At 44.9% G+C, this 16,488-nt stretch overlaps 1 protein-coding gene across 8 annotated transcripts in view; it reads left to right on the top strand.

The window, feature by feature from the left end:
* RIPOR1 (RHO family interacting cell polarization regulator 1) overlaps positions 1 to 16,488 on the top strand; it is a 345,200-nt gene that overhangs the window by 293,087 nt on the left and 35,625 nt on the right. For all 8 annotated transcript variants that reach the window (XM_029608847.1, XM_029608846.1, XM_029608848.1 and 5 more), the window contains exon 21: positions 10,060 to 10,150. In XM_029608847.1, the coding sequence (XP_029464707.1) occupies positions 10,060 to 10,150 (91 nt within the window). The remainder of the gene's footprint in view (positions 1 to 10,059; positions 10,151 to 16,488) is intronic.

The following is a 16,488-nucleotide window of genomic DNA, read 5'->3' as shown; positions in this document are numbered from 1 at the left end:
AGTTGACTGACTTCTCTTTCATTGGGTATGGCAGGAAGCTCTCTTGCTTCCTTCTCCTCTTTCTGGCTAGTGGGAGGTTGTTCCCGCCTCCTTTACCCAGATCAGAGCGCGATATCACCAACTCCTGATCATATAGGCCTGGCAGGACACCAACTTTATCTTCCTCTGCCTGACTTGGCAATGAGGCTGCTGATGCTCTCTTCACCGCATGGGGTCTGGATGTGAAAGCAGGAGCATAAGGGGGAGAAAGATGTGTGCTCTGTAGATCTGCTGCTTCTGCCTCCTCATTTTCCTTCTCTCAATGCTTCTTGCCCTCACCTGCTGCTGATAAAAGAGGGAAGGAGTCTCTGGATTGGACTGAAGTCTTTTCTGCTGGCTGGTAGCCAGGAGGAGGTGGAAATGTATCGGGCGGGAAGATAGGGAGTTAGGGGTGGGGGAAAGGAGGTTGGGGTTGCTGGGTAGGGAGAGGTGAAGGAGAGAGGGGTTGGGGGTTGCTGAGCAGAGAAGAGAAATGGAAGTGTGGGGCAGCTGCGTTGGGGGTGAGGGGAGCAGGGAGTGGGAATGCTGGGCAGGAAGGAGGTGTTCAGAGGTATTCTTGGTAGGGAAGGGGGAAGGGAAGAAAGAGTTGAACAGCAGAGAGAGGGAGCATGGGGAAGAGAATGTGGAGTGGGGGGTGTCAGGAATGTTGGACAGGGATATGAGCATGTGAAGGGACGATTAAGAAGTTGGGAGAAGTGAGGGGTGATGGGGGCATGGAGGGGAGAGACTGGGTACAAGGGCGAAACTGTGTCAGATTTGAGGATATTCATTTCTTCTCTGTTTGAACTTTGCTTAGTGTTGGAGGAAATATATTTTTGTTTCTAGTCTCCGGTTTTGCACTGCATGCAGAAGGTGGTCTTGGGGTTTCCACATTTGTAATTTGTGGTCTTTTATTCTATATTTGATGAAGGCAGGCCTGTCTGTGTTCTGTGTGTTTGTGACTGAGATGAGGTACTTTACTAGAGGTTTGTATAGGCCTTATTTTATTTTCTCAATATTATATTGCACTGGTGATTAACTGCTGCCTTGTCATGGGTAGGGCTATAGCTGTTTCATTTCTTGGAGTTAGTGCTGCTGAGGTATGGCAGGTTTTTTTTGGGGGGGGGGGTTGTATAATTATACCATCAAAAAAACAAAAATATCAGTTTGTAAGGGTGCACATAAGAATAACAACAATAAATTTCACTCCTAAATTGGTGCTTCTTTGTGTTTGTTCAGTTATGTTTTCCTCTCTACCCTACCCACAATTGTACCCCGTCTCCCTCTGACTCAATATCCATGCAATCCAAACACTAGCTATGCTGTGACCACTGTGAGTGATGGTACTTAAGTGATCATGTTTTTCTGTGGCCACTGAACAAAACCATCCCATACCTGCGCAGACTTATTTAGATGTTTCCTCCTTCACGCAGTAAGTTTGCACAAATACTGAACTTTGGTTCATCTCTGAATTACTCCTACTAGTGGTGGTGCTGGGACCTTCCTCCACGAGTACGCTATTTCACCTCTGGCCGCTAGAATGATCTGGTGTGCCAGCGACTGTGTCTCAGATAGCATTCCCACGAGTGGTCAGCTAAGAAGGAAATATTTAGGGTTTTTTGCTGGTTTCTCCCCAGTCATTTCCTCAATCAATTTGATAATCTCATCCCCAAATTGTACAATTTTATGGCACTCCCACCAAATATGGAAAAAAGTCCCTTCCTCACCACATAGTCTCCAACAGGATTTTGTCGCCTTCGGAAACACGCGGTTTAGCCGAACCGGTGTAAGATACCACCTACAGAGTATTTTATAACTATTCTCCACAATGGCTGAGGAAATAGAGCATTTTCTAACCCCCAAAAAGCATAAGTCCCAGTGTTCCTCATCCAGTACAGATCCCAGGTCCTGTTCCCAATCGAGAATGTGTCCTGGTTTTGGTTTAAGGTCCTTATTTAAAAGCCTATATATTTTGGACAAACCTTTCTTCATAGAGTGGATCCCACGATATCCCTCAAATAATGACCTCCCTAGCCGCAGATCGGCCACCCCTTCCTTTTGGGTCAGAAAATGCACCACCTGCATATAGAAATAATGATCTAAAGGGGTCAGAGAGTACATTTCTTGCATATCCTGGAAGGATCTCAACCCAGAGTCTCCCCAAAAATGCTCTATTCTGCAACACCCCTTCTCCTCCGTGCTGCAGTGTTGGAGCAACCCGGGGGAAAAGCCTTATTTAAAACTATAGGCGTCTGAGAAAAATACACTCAATCCCTTACCAGTTCCGCTTTCCACTTATCCCACATTTTTAATGTTGTAGCTACTGTGGGTGGGACTAAACCTGGCAGAGTCCTTAACGATGTGGAAGCCAAACCAGATCTGGATTCATAGAATTCAATAATACCTTTTCCAACCCAATCCAACATTTGGTCGTGCTTCTGCCATGCCAGTCTAAAATGAATTTAAGCTGTGCAACCACATAACTCCCAATTCTCCTCTCTCCTTGGATAAGAATAGCACCCGGCAGCTCTCACCCTAGGTGGTCGCCTCTTCCAGATAAAGGAGGATAGCTGCCTTTGCCACTGGTCTAAATATATATCCAGTACTTAATAGGTAATGTCTGGGAAAGATAATTAAGCTTCAGCAAGGTGTTCATCTTTATGGCAGCTATTCTGCCTAACCATGACAGATTCGTTCGTTCCCATTGCCTCATGTCTTCCGTGACCTTACGCCGCAGATCCAATGTAATTCTTGCTAAACAGCTTATTTAAATCAGGGCCAATTTTCACTCCCAAATACTTTGTCAGAACTTTGCATTTTAAATAGGAATTTCTCCTTCACTTCCCGGACTTCTTCATCAGACATGGATATATTTCAAAACTCTGACTTTCCTGCATTTAACTGATAACCCGATATCCTGCTAAACTCTGCTATTTCGTCCATCAGATGTGGAAGTGAAGAGATCGGGTTAACCACTGTGAATAGCACATCATCAGCAAACATGGATAATTTATACTCTTGGCCTCCCAGATTAAAACCCTGGATTCCCTCATTGTCCCGTATTTTAATGGCCAGAGGTTCCAGGTATAAAGCGAAAAGTAATGGCGATAGTGGACAGCCTTGTCTGGTTCCCCGTCCAATTCGGAAAAACCTGGGAATATTCATCATTTACTCTTATGCGCACACTAGGGTTACTATAAAGTTTACCAATCCATGTGGAAAAATTTCCACCCAGCCACAGTTTTTCCAGTAATAAAAATAAATAGTCCCAGTGGACCATATCAAAGGCTTTCTCTGCGTCCACAGTGAGAAAAGCCAATGAAATTTTGGGGTTCTGCACTTTCCAGATACGGTTAATTACCCTCCTGACATTATCAGCTGCTAAGCGTCCTGGCATAAACCCTGTTTGATCAGGGTGAATTAACTCACTCACTACACCCCTTAATCTATTAGCTAAAATGTTTGCCAATAACTTGAGATCCAGATTGATAAGGGAGATTGGCCTGTAGGACCCACATAATGTTGCATCACGTCCTGGCTTTGGGAGAACTGTAATACCTGCACAGTTAGCTGTGGCATCAATAGTGCCGGAGGTCAATAACTCATTAAAGGCCTGAGAGAGTGGCTTCGCAACCAGAGACTGGAGTTTTTTATAAAAACCAGCCGAAAATCCATCCAGTCCAGGTGCTTTGCCCATTTTCAACTCCTTGATTACATGGAGAACTTCAGTTTCCGATATCTCCCTATTTATGGAATCTCTGTGCTGTTGTGATACTTGGGGTATCCTTAAACAGTTCAAATATTGTTCAGTGTTACTGTTGGTAATATCTGTCCTAATATCATATAACTCCTTGTAGAATTGGGAAAAATGGGTCCTGATGTCCTCACTGTCTGAGAAAATTTCCTCCGTCTTCCCTTTATTTTAATTATCTGGTTGTGGGTGCTTCGTGTTTTTTTTTTTTTAATTTTCTGGCAAGAATTTTACTAGCCCTATTTCCTCCCTCGAAATGCTCTTGCTTTACTCTTTCTAATTGAAACTCAATTCGTTCCATATCCAACTCTTTTAATTCACTCCTAAGCTTGACTAGTTTGATCCCCACCCATGTGTCCACTTGCCTTTTTATGTCTAAGTTCTAACCATGCTATACTCGACAGCTTGGACCTACGCTCTTCCTTAATTTTTTTTTTTTTTTTTTTTTAAGTATGAGGCCCTCGCAATAATTTTTCCTCTTGCCACTGTTTTGAAACAGTTCCAGAGGGTACCTTTTGATATGTCCCCAGTGTCATTTACCTCCAAGTATTCCTCCATTTCAATTGCTAAATTTGAGCAATAAGTGTCATCATCCAGGATTCTTTAATTCAAACGCCAGCTTCTCTGCCCCTGGGAGACCCCCAGTCCTGCTAATGAAAGCCATATTGCAGCATGGTCAGACCATGTGATCTCATGTATCCCCGAGTCTGACACTTTAACCAGAGACTTATCTACCAGAAAAAATCAAGTCTAGAGTACACTTTGGGGCAAACCTTTAAACTTACGCGAGGGCGCAGATTTGTTCGCGCAACCCGGCGCGAACAAATCTACGCCCGATTTTATAACATGCATGCGCTGCCACGTGCATGTTATAAAATCCAGGGTTGATGCACACAGGAGGGTGCACAATTGTGCAACCTGAGCGCGCCGAGCTGAGCAGCCTGCCTCTGTTCCCTCCGAGGCCGCTCCGAAATCGGAGCGGCCTTGGAGGGAACGTTTGGTTTTTTTTTGTCCCCCCCACCTTATTTCGTGGCGTTACGCCTGCCGCTGGCTCCCTGCCACGGCACAGGCCATTGGGCCAGAGCACTCGGCCCCATCCCTGTACAGCTGTCACGCCTCTGGCTCCGCCCCTGGACACACCCACGGATTGTAGTCACACCCCGGCCAGCCCCTTATTTGAAGCCCCGGGACTTACGCGTGCCGCTGCGCCTATGCAAGGTAGGCTCGGTGAGCGCAGGGGGAGGCAGGGGTAGGTTTTCGGGGGTTGCGTGCATATCTTACGCGCGCAACCCTTTGAAAATCTACCCCATTGTGCGCTTTGGAGAAAAATGTGTAGTTTCTCTCAGTGGAATGGTATAAACGCCAGACATCAAGAAGGTCACAATCTGCGATAAGAGATTTTAAAGCCCTCCTGCTCTTCTTGGTAGGCCCCCCCACAGTTCCACTGTTATCTAGAAATGGGTAATTGGTAATATTGAAATCCCCTGCTATTATCAAGAAGCCATTGGCCCATTGTTTTAATATAGATAATAATTTCTCAAAAAAAATCCCTTGATTTGTATTCGGAGCATATATGTTCATTAATGAATACATATCTTTTCCCAACTTAAATTTCACCACAATGAATCAACCTTCCTCATCCCGGATCACAGAACAGACCTCCACTGCCAAATTTTGTGCGAACAGTATCCCCACCCCAATATATTTAGAAGCTGCAGAGGCGAAATACTGTGTAGGGAATTTGTGTGATAACATCGGTCTCTCATGTTGTTTTCCTAAGTGTGTGTTTCCTGACATAAGAGTATATCTGCCTTTGCTCTAACCGCATCATGTAGCAATTTCTAACGCTTAACATACGTATTCAAACCTTTAACATTCCATGATAAGATTTTTAAAGAACCCATCTTATCTATGATAGCCTCGTTCCCCCAACCGAATATTACTAATAACCTGTGGAGGCAGTGTACCACCTATTTGGATAGGTTTCAAGTATCATGGCTTAGTACCTATATTGAACCATCCCGTGAAAAGTATGGATAGGGTGACTAGCAAATCCAGCTCAGTGAATTCCCCCCTCCCCTTCCTTCCCCCATCCGCTATACACTCCAGTTCTTTGAGGAATGATGGCATCAGTTTACCCTCGGCCCCGGGAAAAATCACAGCCCCCCCCCCCCCGCCCCAATATCATAATAACATTAAACTTTTCTTTAAACTTTCCCCTCCCTACTAACAAGATATGGCATATCAATTGTACCGCAATAAACCAAATTTTCACGTTGAACTGGTGAAAGTCAATCTTTAAAGCTCAAGTGCACTGGCTTAAAGATGACCTGCTCCTGGTCCTGAGCCCTCACAAATTGAGATCTCAACTGCCCAGTTTTGCTTCAGGTCTCACTATCCCGCTGGGCCTTCCCATTGTCCGATTGCCGACGCAGTCTCTTTCCGCCGTAGGAGACTCTTTGCTAGCGAGCACTAGGGTCCTTTTGCAGAGGAGCGTTAGAGGGGCTCACCGTAGTGTTAGGGCCTACCGGTATGCCTGCTGCAGTCACAATTGTCCTTGCTTCCTCCACGGTTCGGACTCTTGAAGAAATTCCATTGATAGTGAATAGCAATCCGAAAGGAAACAGCCACTTATATTTATGATTCCTGGAGCGCAACGCCTGTACTACTTCCCGAAAATCTCTTCTTTTTTTAATCGTTACCGGAGACAGATCCTGGAACAGTTCAATTTTGTGACCATGCCAGTGTAGATCGCGCGGTGTCCGTGCTTGTTTCGTGATTTGCTCCTTCACCGCGTACTCATGAAAGCAAGCCACAATGTCACGGGATTGGCCATTCCGGGGTTTTGCGAGCGCTCTGTGGGCTCTAGCTAGCTTTATTGTGGTAGGCTCCTCCAATATCGCCTCAGGGGACAAGATCTGTCTGCAAATATCCAAGACCACCTTTTGGCAATCCATATACGCAGGTTCTTCTGGTACTCCTCGAATTCACAGGTTCCCCTGCCTTGACCTATTTTCCAGGTTCTCGACCCAGTCCCTTAACTTGATAGATATTTTGTTTATTTATTTATTTATTTAAAACCTTTTCTATACCGTCGTTAAGCTAGTTGCCGTCACAACGGTTCACAATAAGGCACATAATTTCAAACTTAAATGTGTTGAATTATATTAACTAAACAGGTGCCATCAAATACTGTAACATAGTTTCATATTAAATATTACTTAGTGGTTGTGATAAGTCACAAGTCATCATTAATATGTTGGAGTTCCTGCTATAATCCCTCAGTGGCTGTATCTTGTTCCTCCTGATGGGTTTCAAGCGCTTCCACCCGGTTTCCCAGTTCTGTGTAGTCAGCCCTCAGTTCTGCCACAATATTTTTGAGCTCTTGCTTTAATTGGCTCATATCTGCATTGCTGAAAGTCCTCCCTGTCAGCAAACAAAGGTGGAATCGGTATAAAATGGACTTTATTGAATCTTGCCCGACTCTAGCAGAGTTTTGCTCAACGATGCTGCACAGCATCATGTTGAGCGACGAGTAGTTCGCTGATTAATGCTTCTTCAATTGTGACATGCGCGTTGTCCGTGCTAATCTGAGCCAATTCAAGTGGCTCTTAAGCCCCTGAGGCAGCTCGTTGAGCGAAACTCGGCCAGAGTCAGGCAAGATTCAATAAAGTCCATTTTATACCGATTCCACCTTTGTTTGTTTGCTGATAGCCATCTTGGATCGGTTACCGGTTTGTTTTCTTGAAAGTCCTCCCTGGACAGAGCGTCCCCTGCTTTAGGGTCAGTCCCGCAGGACTCTGCCACAACTGCTGCCGGTGAGCCTAAGCCGGCGCCATTTTCTTTTTCCCTCTTCTCCTCCATCTCCCCGGTATTTTGCAGCGCTGCAGAATCGTAGGAAAATTTTTTTAAATCGGGGAATTTTTTCCTCACAGACATCCTCGTGTGCGGTCTCAGCGGCAGCGATTTTGCGTCTTTTTGAGCGCCGGTTTCTTTGTAGGGAGCTGCTGTTAGGGCGATCGGGGCCAGAGCTCTCCTCTCAGGCTGCCATCAGCCCACGTGATGTCACTTCCCCCGAGGTACGGCAGGTTTGATAGACATGTACAGAGTGGGGTTTGTTTGTATTTTACAATGCACCTGGAAGTAGAGGGAGTTTGTGATGCTGTTAAGATGACACCAGAATCAGAACACCTTTTTTGTATGGTGAGATTACAGGGAAATGTCTTAGTTCTGCTCTGCACCCATTGTTAGGAAGCAGGGACTCCTGTGGATGCAGAGCTTATGCTTATATTAAGTCTCATGATGGTCATGTGTTCACTGTGTTACGCATGTGTGCATTATCTCTCAGAGCTGGGCCGACCAATTGCGCAGCCACAGAAAACTATGTGCCACCACCAACAAAACCATGCTTCTATCCAATGTACGGACCAAATCATACAGCGCATCTGCCACACAGGCGATCCCAGCCTCCAGGTGGGCCGCCTGTAAGGCACCACCGTCTCCTGACACCACGCACTCTGGAGCCTTCTGAATCCAACACAGACAGGCCTTCTGCATCAAGCTGGCACAGACGGCCGTTCGCAGACTCAATGCGGAGACTTCAAACATCCGTTTGAGCTGCACCTCCATCTTACGTCCTGCTCATCCTTCAAAGCCGCGCTCCCCTGCTACGGGAATTGTCGTCTTTTTGGTAACGGCCGATACTGCCGCGTCCACCTTTGGAACCTTCAGCAGGTCAAGCGCTTCTTCCATCAAGGGGTAAAGCTTAGCTATCACTCTGCCCACCTGCAGATCCGGGAAGTCCCTTTCCCAGTTCACCAACTTCCAGATCTTCTTCGGCAAAGGGAAAGGCACTTGTGGCCCTCTCAACCTGTCCAAGACCAGATCAACACCTTCATTATCTGACTCCTCCTGAGTGACTTCACGCCTAATTCCTCCAGAACCCGAGGAATCTGAGAAGATCCTCCTGCAGCTCATCCGAATACTCACCATCCCTGGGAGAGCCATCAGTACCTGCTCGACATAACCCCAGGCACTGCAGGATATCACCAGCCCCCTGTGAGTCCATCTTGGGCTTCTTATCTGTGGGGCACCGCGGCCACTGTGTGGCCCCTTATCTTCCCCCAAGCCTGGGGGACTGTCTACCGAATACCCCTCCCCGTTAGAGGTTCCCTGCCCCACCGGGGAAAGGGAAGGAAGGGGAATCACCACCTTGCGCCACGACCTCCTGGTCATCCTCCCCTGCGGTATTAGGAATGGATCCGGCCAAATGGAGGCCTTGTTTCCCTTCACAGCTCCCCACCGAGGAGCCTTCCTGCCCTGACCTGCATTCCGGGCAGAGGGACCAGGCGTCCAGCCACGCCACAGGCATGCCACAAGTGCGGCACGTGGCCATCTTCTGTTTCAACGCCATCGAGACTCTCCACGCGGCGTGTGGCGCACAACCTGCTAGGCTTGCACACGAGGCCCTGGCAAAGCGCAGCTCATAACATCCAGCCCTCAGGACCGCAGCTTTGCCAAAACAGGCCCCCGACGGCAAGCTCACCAGACTGCAGTCGCCTTACTAGCCGGCCTGCCGAAACTAAGAGGGAGAAAAAGGTGGGCACACTGTGACATCCCCCCCCGAGCCTATGCTTGTGCCGCTCGCCGCACTCACTTGGAGCCTCGAGCTGCTGGCGCACAAACAAACAAAAAATAACTCCCGCCCCTCAGCACTGGCAGTGACAGCTCCCGCCATCCAGGCCCACCACAGATGACCCCAGACAGCTTTCCCTGCTGTCAAATTCTCTTACAGACTTTTTTTTTTTTAAACTACCAACTAGACTGCAGGTTTGCACCTCTACCATCTGCTGGAGTCTGAGAAATACTGAGGGACTGCAGGTGGCACTCTCAGTTATGTAGCAGTGCCTCAAAGTTTTGTTCTCTGCTGGTAGGGATGCAAAACCCACTGATCTGGGAATGTTCAGGAATGAAAATTAGGTAAGAGCCAATTTTCCTTTCTGACCTTGCACTGGCTGTTAAGCTGAAAAGGAGTGATGCAATCAGGGCTGAGGGCAATGATTTATGATGGAGCCAGCTGCTCATGGGACAGCAGCCTTTAAGACATAGCTACAGATTATTTGATTTCTCTTTGACTATTGTTTCAGTGGTGAAGCTCTGTTGAGCATCTACATTCAGTCTGGGTGCATTTGCAGATGAGTAGCTGCTTTGCATTTCTTAAGGGATGTTTATAACTCCTACACATGGAGATGCTTCAGGTTTCATGTCCCTATGCTCTCCTTTTCTTGCAGGCCAAAGAAAGCATTGACCAGCTGGTGTATTTGTGCCAAACTGACAAGGAAGAGGTCCGGGATGCTGCCAAGCACAGCCTTATGATTTTTGGTGAGCACAATGATGCTGCCTTGCCCATGTGTTCAATGAATTGGGTGCAAACCTCATCCCCTCCTCTACCCGTGACCCAAATACAAATATCAGGAACCCCACCAGTCACAGGACTGCTATTTTGAGTGTTTCTGGTCTTCCCTCAAACTGAAATGGTGAACTCACTGCCAGTTGAGTTTTTAGGCTATTTACAGTGAATATGCATGAGAAATCTGCAGTCTGGGTCTCCAGTCCATGCATATTTTATCGTGTGCTTATTCATTGAGGATATCTTAACCCAAATGGCTGTGGGATCACCAAGACAGGTTTGGGAAGCCTGGATCTCTCTGGCAAGCTAATTTGCATATTTGGATTATCCTGGATGGAGGCAATGCCTAACAGGTCTGTTTTTCAGGATATTTGGATAATAAATGCAATGAGATACGCAGTCCAAGAAAAATGAGCAATATAGGATATAGCTTGTAACCACTGAATAGAACATTCCCTATCCCAGTTTAATTTCATTTGCAATATCTCCTCTTCAAGAATTACAAACTGAGGCTTGGATTTATCAAAATGCACTAAATATCACCTGCGATAGAAAAAGGGGCATGTTTTATGGTAATAGGCACTTTATCGCAATTTGCACTAATACCTATGTGAAGAGCTAAGTTACCGTTGCAATGTTTTTCACGGATGCCAGTTTTGGTAGTTTGAAGCTCCCAGAGAGCCAACCTAGCTATCAGGAACCTCAGAGAGAGAGGGAGAGAGCCTAGCCATAACCCCCTCACACTAGATAGGTATTTATATCCCTACGGGAGGCCCACCTAGTAACTCGAGGTGAGGTTTAGGTATTAGTGTAGGGGCTAGGGGTCACTTTGACATGCAGAGTGAGATATACGAACAGAACAATGCTCTCTAGTTAAGATTTGATGACCTTCGGAGTGAGGACACTCACCCAAAGATGAGATTTGTGCAATATTCTCTCAACCTAGCTTGAGTTGAGTGCGCGCGATTCAGTATGCTAATTAGGCCTGGCGGTAAAACCAGGTAAAAGGAGGCGCTAGGGACACTAGCGCGTGCCTAGCGCCTCCTTTTGGACCAGAACGGCGGCTGTCAGTGGGTTTGACAGCTGACGCTCAATTTTGCCGGCGTCTGTTTTCGAGCCCGTTGACAGCCACGAGCTCGGAAACCGGACGCCTGCAAAATTGAGCATCCGGTTTTTGATCTGACAGCCGCGGGCTGACTTCAAAATTTTTTTTTTTTTTTTTGGAAAGTTTTGGGACCTCCGACTTAATATCGCCATGATATTAAGTCGGAGGGTGCACAGAAAAGCAGTTTTTACTGCTTTTCTGTGCACTTTTCTGTGCACTTTCCCGGTGCCTGAAGAAATTTGCTCCTACCTTTTGGGTAGGCGCTAATTTCTGAAAGCAAAATGTGCAGCTTGGCTGCACATTTTGTTTTCTGAATCACGCAGGAATACCTAATAGGGCCATCAACATGCATTTGCATGTTGCGGGCGCTATTAGGTTCGGGGGATTGGACGTGCGTTTTCGGCCTCTTACTGAATTAGGGGTAAGGGAAAAGGCGCGTCCAATGGCGGGCTAACCCTCGGAGTGAGGACACTCACCCAAAGATGAGATTTGTGCAATGTTCTCTCAACCTAGCTTGAGTTGAGTGCGTGCGATTCAGTATGCTAATCAGGCCCGGCGGTAAAACCAGGTAAAAGGAGGCGCTAGGGACACTAGCACGTCCCTAGCGCCTCCTTTTGGACCAGAGCGCACTGAACCGTATCGGCCCGATAGATTGTTGTGGTTCATCTTTAACTGGTTTAATCCTGGTCTGTTTCACTACAGCATCTCTGCAGCAGCACCGAAAACTAAAATCATTCAACATATGGTTCTTAATAGACTGGCACTCCAACCTCTCTCAGCTACCACAAGGAATCTCCTAATTACACCTTCTATCATTTCATCTCAAACATTCGCTTTATATGTTGATGGTCTTAGGACTTGAGGTTTTTCCAGATGTAGTTTTGCTAAAAGTATGCAATATGGTGGTTGCTTAATGTTTTTGTAGTATTATTTTTTTTTTTAAAGAATGTTTTATAAACATAAACCTGAACAAAATCAGATTTGATCTGCAGCAAGGCGCTTGTTATCACCGTGAAGTTTTCTCCATTACGTGTGCATGCCCATATATGTATTTTCGTGGGCGCGCAGTCACATACCCAGGAATCTTATATTGGCTGCGCAAGTACCCGTGCATGTTAAGATACTCCTAGCGTGCATATGTTTGCTCCTAATTTTAAGCATTTACACAATTATCTGCTAATCGTGTATTTTCCTTAGGAACTGTCTACTTTAATGTGCACAAGTAAGGTAACTTTATAACATGCACACGTAAAAGAAATGACCAATTTAACTAGTTCGGCCACCGGTTTATCTCTAGTTCATCAAGACCCCTCACGCAGTCCATATTTAGCTATAAATTTATATTCAGACTTACACCTGATAAATAGAAGTAAATGTGCATAGGCAAGAGTTGTTGGCCCCGCCCTGGAATGCCCCTGACCTGCCCCATTCTGCTCCTTTTTTTACGTGATCCTAGATATTCATGCATTGTTACTTGTGTGCATATGTGTGAGCTTTCGAAAATCACTCTGGTGCAAATAAGCGCCATATGCAAGAGCATCTCCAACTTTTTGTGTGCACAGCGCTTTTAAAATTCACCTTTGATTGTGGATCTCCCGAAAACCAGTCAGATTATGTGAACCTTCAGGGTGGGGATTGAAAAATGCTGCTCTCTAGCTATTAAGTATATTTATTTATAAAATGTGTTAATCGTTTTCCAGGTTTTACAATAGCATGTACATCGCTTTGAAAGATTTTATCACTGAAAATTAAAGCAAAAGAAAATAAACATAAAAATAACATAGAAAACGCAGTATGCAAATCATTCAATATTGCCATCATGGTTTGGCCTTGCCTGAAAAGTTGTCTACCTTCAACATCATCACTCATACTTTTCCCCATAGGGCCAGAGTGGCATCAGAACAAGTCAAATCAAACAATTCCCAGAGAGATCCCTATGCGCCATTTCAAAAAGTACACAGAAAATAGCAACATTTGCTAAGGCCACTCTGAGAACTAAGCTAATAGCTTAAGTGGCTGCTAGAAACCGGGCCTTTAAGAAGTTGGGAGAGAGGGCCAGAGATTGTCAAAGACTGAATGGTTAAATAAGAGAGATCTGTGCAGACAGCTGGGGGAAGTGGTACAATATAAGAGGTTTATTTTTAAATCTATTATTACTGAAAAAGAGGGTAAGATCTTTAAGCGGGTTAAGCAGCTGTTTTATGTTAAAGGGGATCAGGCAGATAAATTATGGGGTCAAAAACTGAAGGCTTTTCCATCTCTAAAATTGGTGAGTGATAACAGAACTCCATCTGCTGAGATCTCATGTGACCCTAGGAAAATCTGTGCTGCTTTTAGAGAATACTATATGTCCCTATATGCTTCTGAACTTGCAGTCCGTGATGGTGAGATTTCTGATTTTTTTTTTTTTTTTTTTGGATGCTCAAATTTTGCTTAAGCTATGAGGTTGCCCTGGAAAACTCAAGAGGTACAAATTTCTGTTCTGGAAATTCAGAAAGCGATCCAGGATTTGTTTGTTGGGTAAATGGCCCGGGAGAAGACTGTGTTTCTTGTTTTAGGGGACCTTTTCTGATTCCCTCGCTCCCAGACTAGCAGCACTGTGTGATAATAATTTAAATAGGAGATCCTTTGCTCATTCCTCTTAGCTGGCCTCAGTTTCTGGTTTTATATATATATATATATAACAAAGCTAAAGACCCTGTTGAATGCAGTTCTTATAGACCTATTTTTCTACTGAGCTGTAAGATTTTGGCCAAAATCCTGGCATCTTTCCCATCTTAATTCACAGAGAGCTGCTGGGTTTTATTAAAGGAAGGCAAGGGGGGGGTGGATAAGGTAAGGCACGCTCAGGGCTTGATACATCATGCTGAAAATAGGGGAGACGATGGCTTATTCATTTCTTTGCATTTTTTTTGAGAAGGCATTTGACCGGGTAGCGCGGCCATGTGTGTTCTTGTCCCTTTGTACGTTGGGTTTTGGGAGGAATTTTCTTAGGTGGGTCCAGGGTCCACATTCCCATCCTGAGGCGCAGATTAAAGTGAATTCCCATCTTCAGAGGAAGGAGGCACAGATTCTCCCCCTTTGCCTTGCTCTTGCCATGCAACCTTAGGCAGTATCCTAATTATGCAGGCATTGTGGGAGCTGGTGGCAGTGCTAATCTGCTGATATTGATCTCCTTTGTTACTAATCGTTTTCAAACTCTGCAGGAAATCGTGGAGGCTAGCCAGGTGTTTGGTTACAATTCAGGCTATAGCGTCATGCAGGGCAAAACTGCGAGTCTTGGAATTATGATTGGTCCGGATAGGAAAAAGAGAATTAAAGAGATGTTTCCTTTTAAGAGGCTTAACTCCTAAATGTTTAAAAAAAATTATCTTGAATAGAGTAGAGAGGCTTTTTGAAGTGAATTATTAGCCTTTGCTGGGTAAAGGTAGAAATGACTTGCAGATTTGCTCGCTTTAAGATTTCTTAGTTTGATAGGAAAAGGAACATTTTTCCCATGGTTATATTTCTGTTTGATTATGCTTATGCTTCTTCCAGCTTCCCTTTTTTTTCAGCTTAAAAAAAAATAAATAATAATTTCTGGCTTTATTTGGCAAGGCAAAAGACCTAGAGTCTGTTTCCAGACACTGTCTGGACAGAGGGAAGGTGGTGGTCTTGGACTTTGAGGTTTTCGGTTTTCGGGTGTGCAATTGGGCTGCATTGTTCTGTTTTGGTTGAATAAGTTCCTGGTAAGCACTGGGTCCCAATGGAAAGAGAACTTGTTATGGAAAAATTGTTGTTGTTCCTCTTTGGACCTCACGTGAGAAAGTTATTTGGGCCATCTCACTCTCTTATATCTCTGATTTTGGGATGTATGATATAGCAGAGCTGTCATCCTTCTCTCTCTCCATTATAGAATAATCTTGACTTTCCAGGTCCATTTTTCCAAGGTGAACTTTCCTGTATGGCTTGTGTAGAGCTGGGCAACTCTTTGGGGGAATCTTCCTTCCTCACCCTGCAAGCTATACCTACAATTCCTATTTTTCAATGTTTATAAATTGAGGGGTGGGCTGTTAGTCAGCCAATGAAGTCAGAGTGTAGAAGGCTCACTGAATCTGAAAACTGGATTCTAACTGCAGTTAGAAATAAAGGTTTGATTTCTCTTCTTCATAGAGGTCTGTTGAAAGATGATGGTCCAATACTTGATAATCTAAAGAGGGTTTGGGAACAAAATGTAGGTCATACTCGTTTTCCAGAGGAAGAATGGGGCGAGATCTTTAAGGGAATTCTTTTAGTGCTGCTGTTCAGGAGAATGGGTATAAGATTTTCTGTCGTTCATATCATACCCCCCCCCCCCCCCAAACATACAGAGAATGGGTTTTGAACAGGATCCTTGGGTGTGGGGGAGGGGATTTCTTTTTTCATATCTGGTGGGAGTGCCCTGTTATGATCTTCTGGTCCTGAAATTTTCATGGCTGGATTTTTAAGATTGCTAAGCTCATGCTGCTCTGAGAACATTGGACATCCTACATAAATTGTTTGTATGCCGGCAGCGGCCTGGTGTCTTATTGCCTTACGTTGGAACTTATCAGCTAAACCTCATGTATTTATGGTTTCAAAATCTATGGCATATTTATGCCATGGAACTGCTGACATACCAGGTTAGGGATTCTTATGCTGATGATTCTGAAATTCGGAAACACTTGATGGGATGGCTCAAGGATAGGAGGTTTTTTTATTTTCAACTTAACTGTTTTTTTTCTCTTACCTTTGAGTTATCGGTATTTTACTTCAGGTTGGATACAGTCTTTGTGGATCTAACAGGGTTGGTGATGGGAGGATAGGGGTAGTCCTCTGACTTTCTGCTGTTAAAGGGAGTGTTCTTACTGATTTGGTTGATTAGTTTGTATTCTTTTGCAGTATCTATTCTTATTTTATGCCAATTCTTGTAATTATTTTCTTTTTGTATCATTAGTTTAATAATAATTAAAAAAAAAATAAAATCTTTGAAAAGTGTGAAAAAAGAGCAACACTTTTAACCATTTAAGCTCCTTTCCTCTCCTTTTCTGGGAGCAGCCAAGATAGCACATCATGACCTGCATACACATGGCAGTCTTTGTCCATCCTAGTAACATCCCTACATGACATCAGTGATACTGCCAAGATCAATTGTACAACAATGCGAGTGTGGCGTCTCCTGTGGTTCTTGCCCCCAGGAACATAGTG

This window comes from Rhinatrema bivittatum, chromosome 7 (assembly GCF_901001135.1).
Source record: "Rhinatrema bivittatum chromosome 7, aRhiBiv1.1, whole genome shotgun sequence".
Taxonomy (NCBI): Eukaryota; Metazoa; Chordata; class Amphibia; order Gymnophiona; family Rhinatrematidae; genus Rhinatrema; species Rhinatrema bivittatum.
Note: the sequence above shows the minus strand (reverse complement) of the source record. Positions and strands in the feature narration are given on the sequence as shown.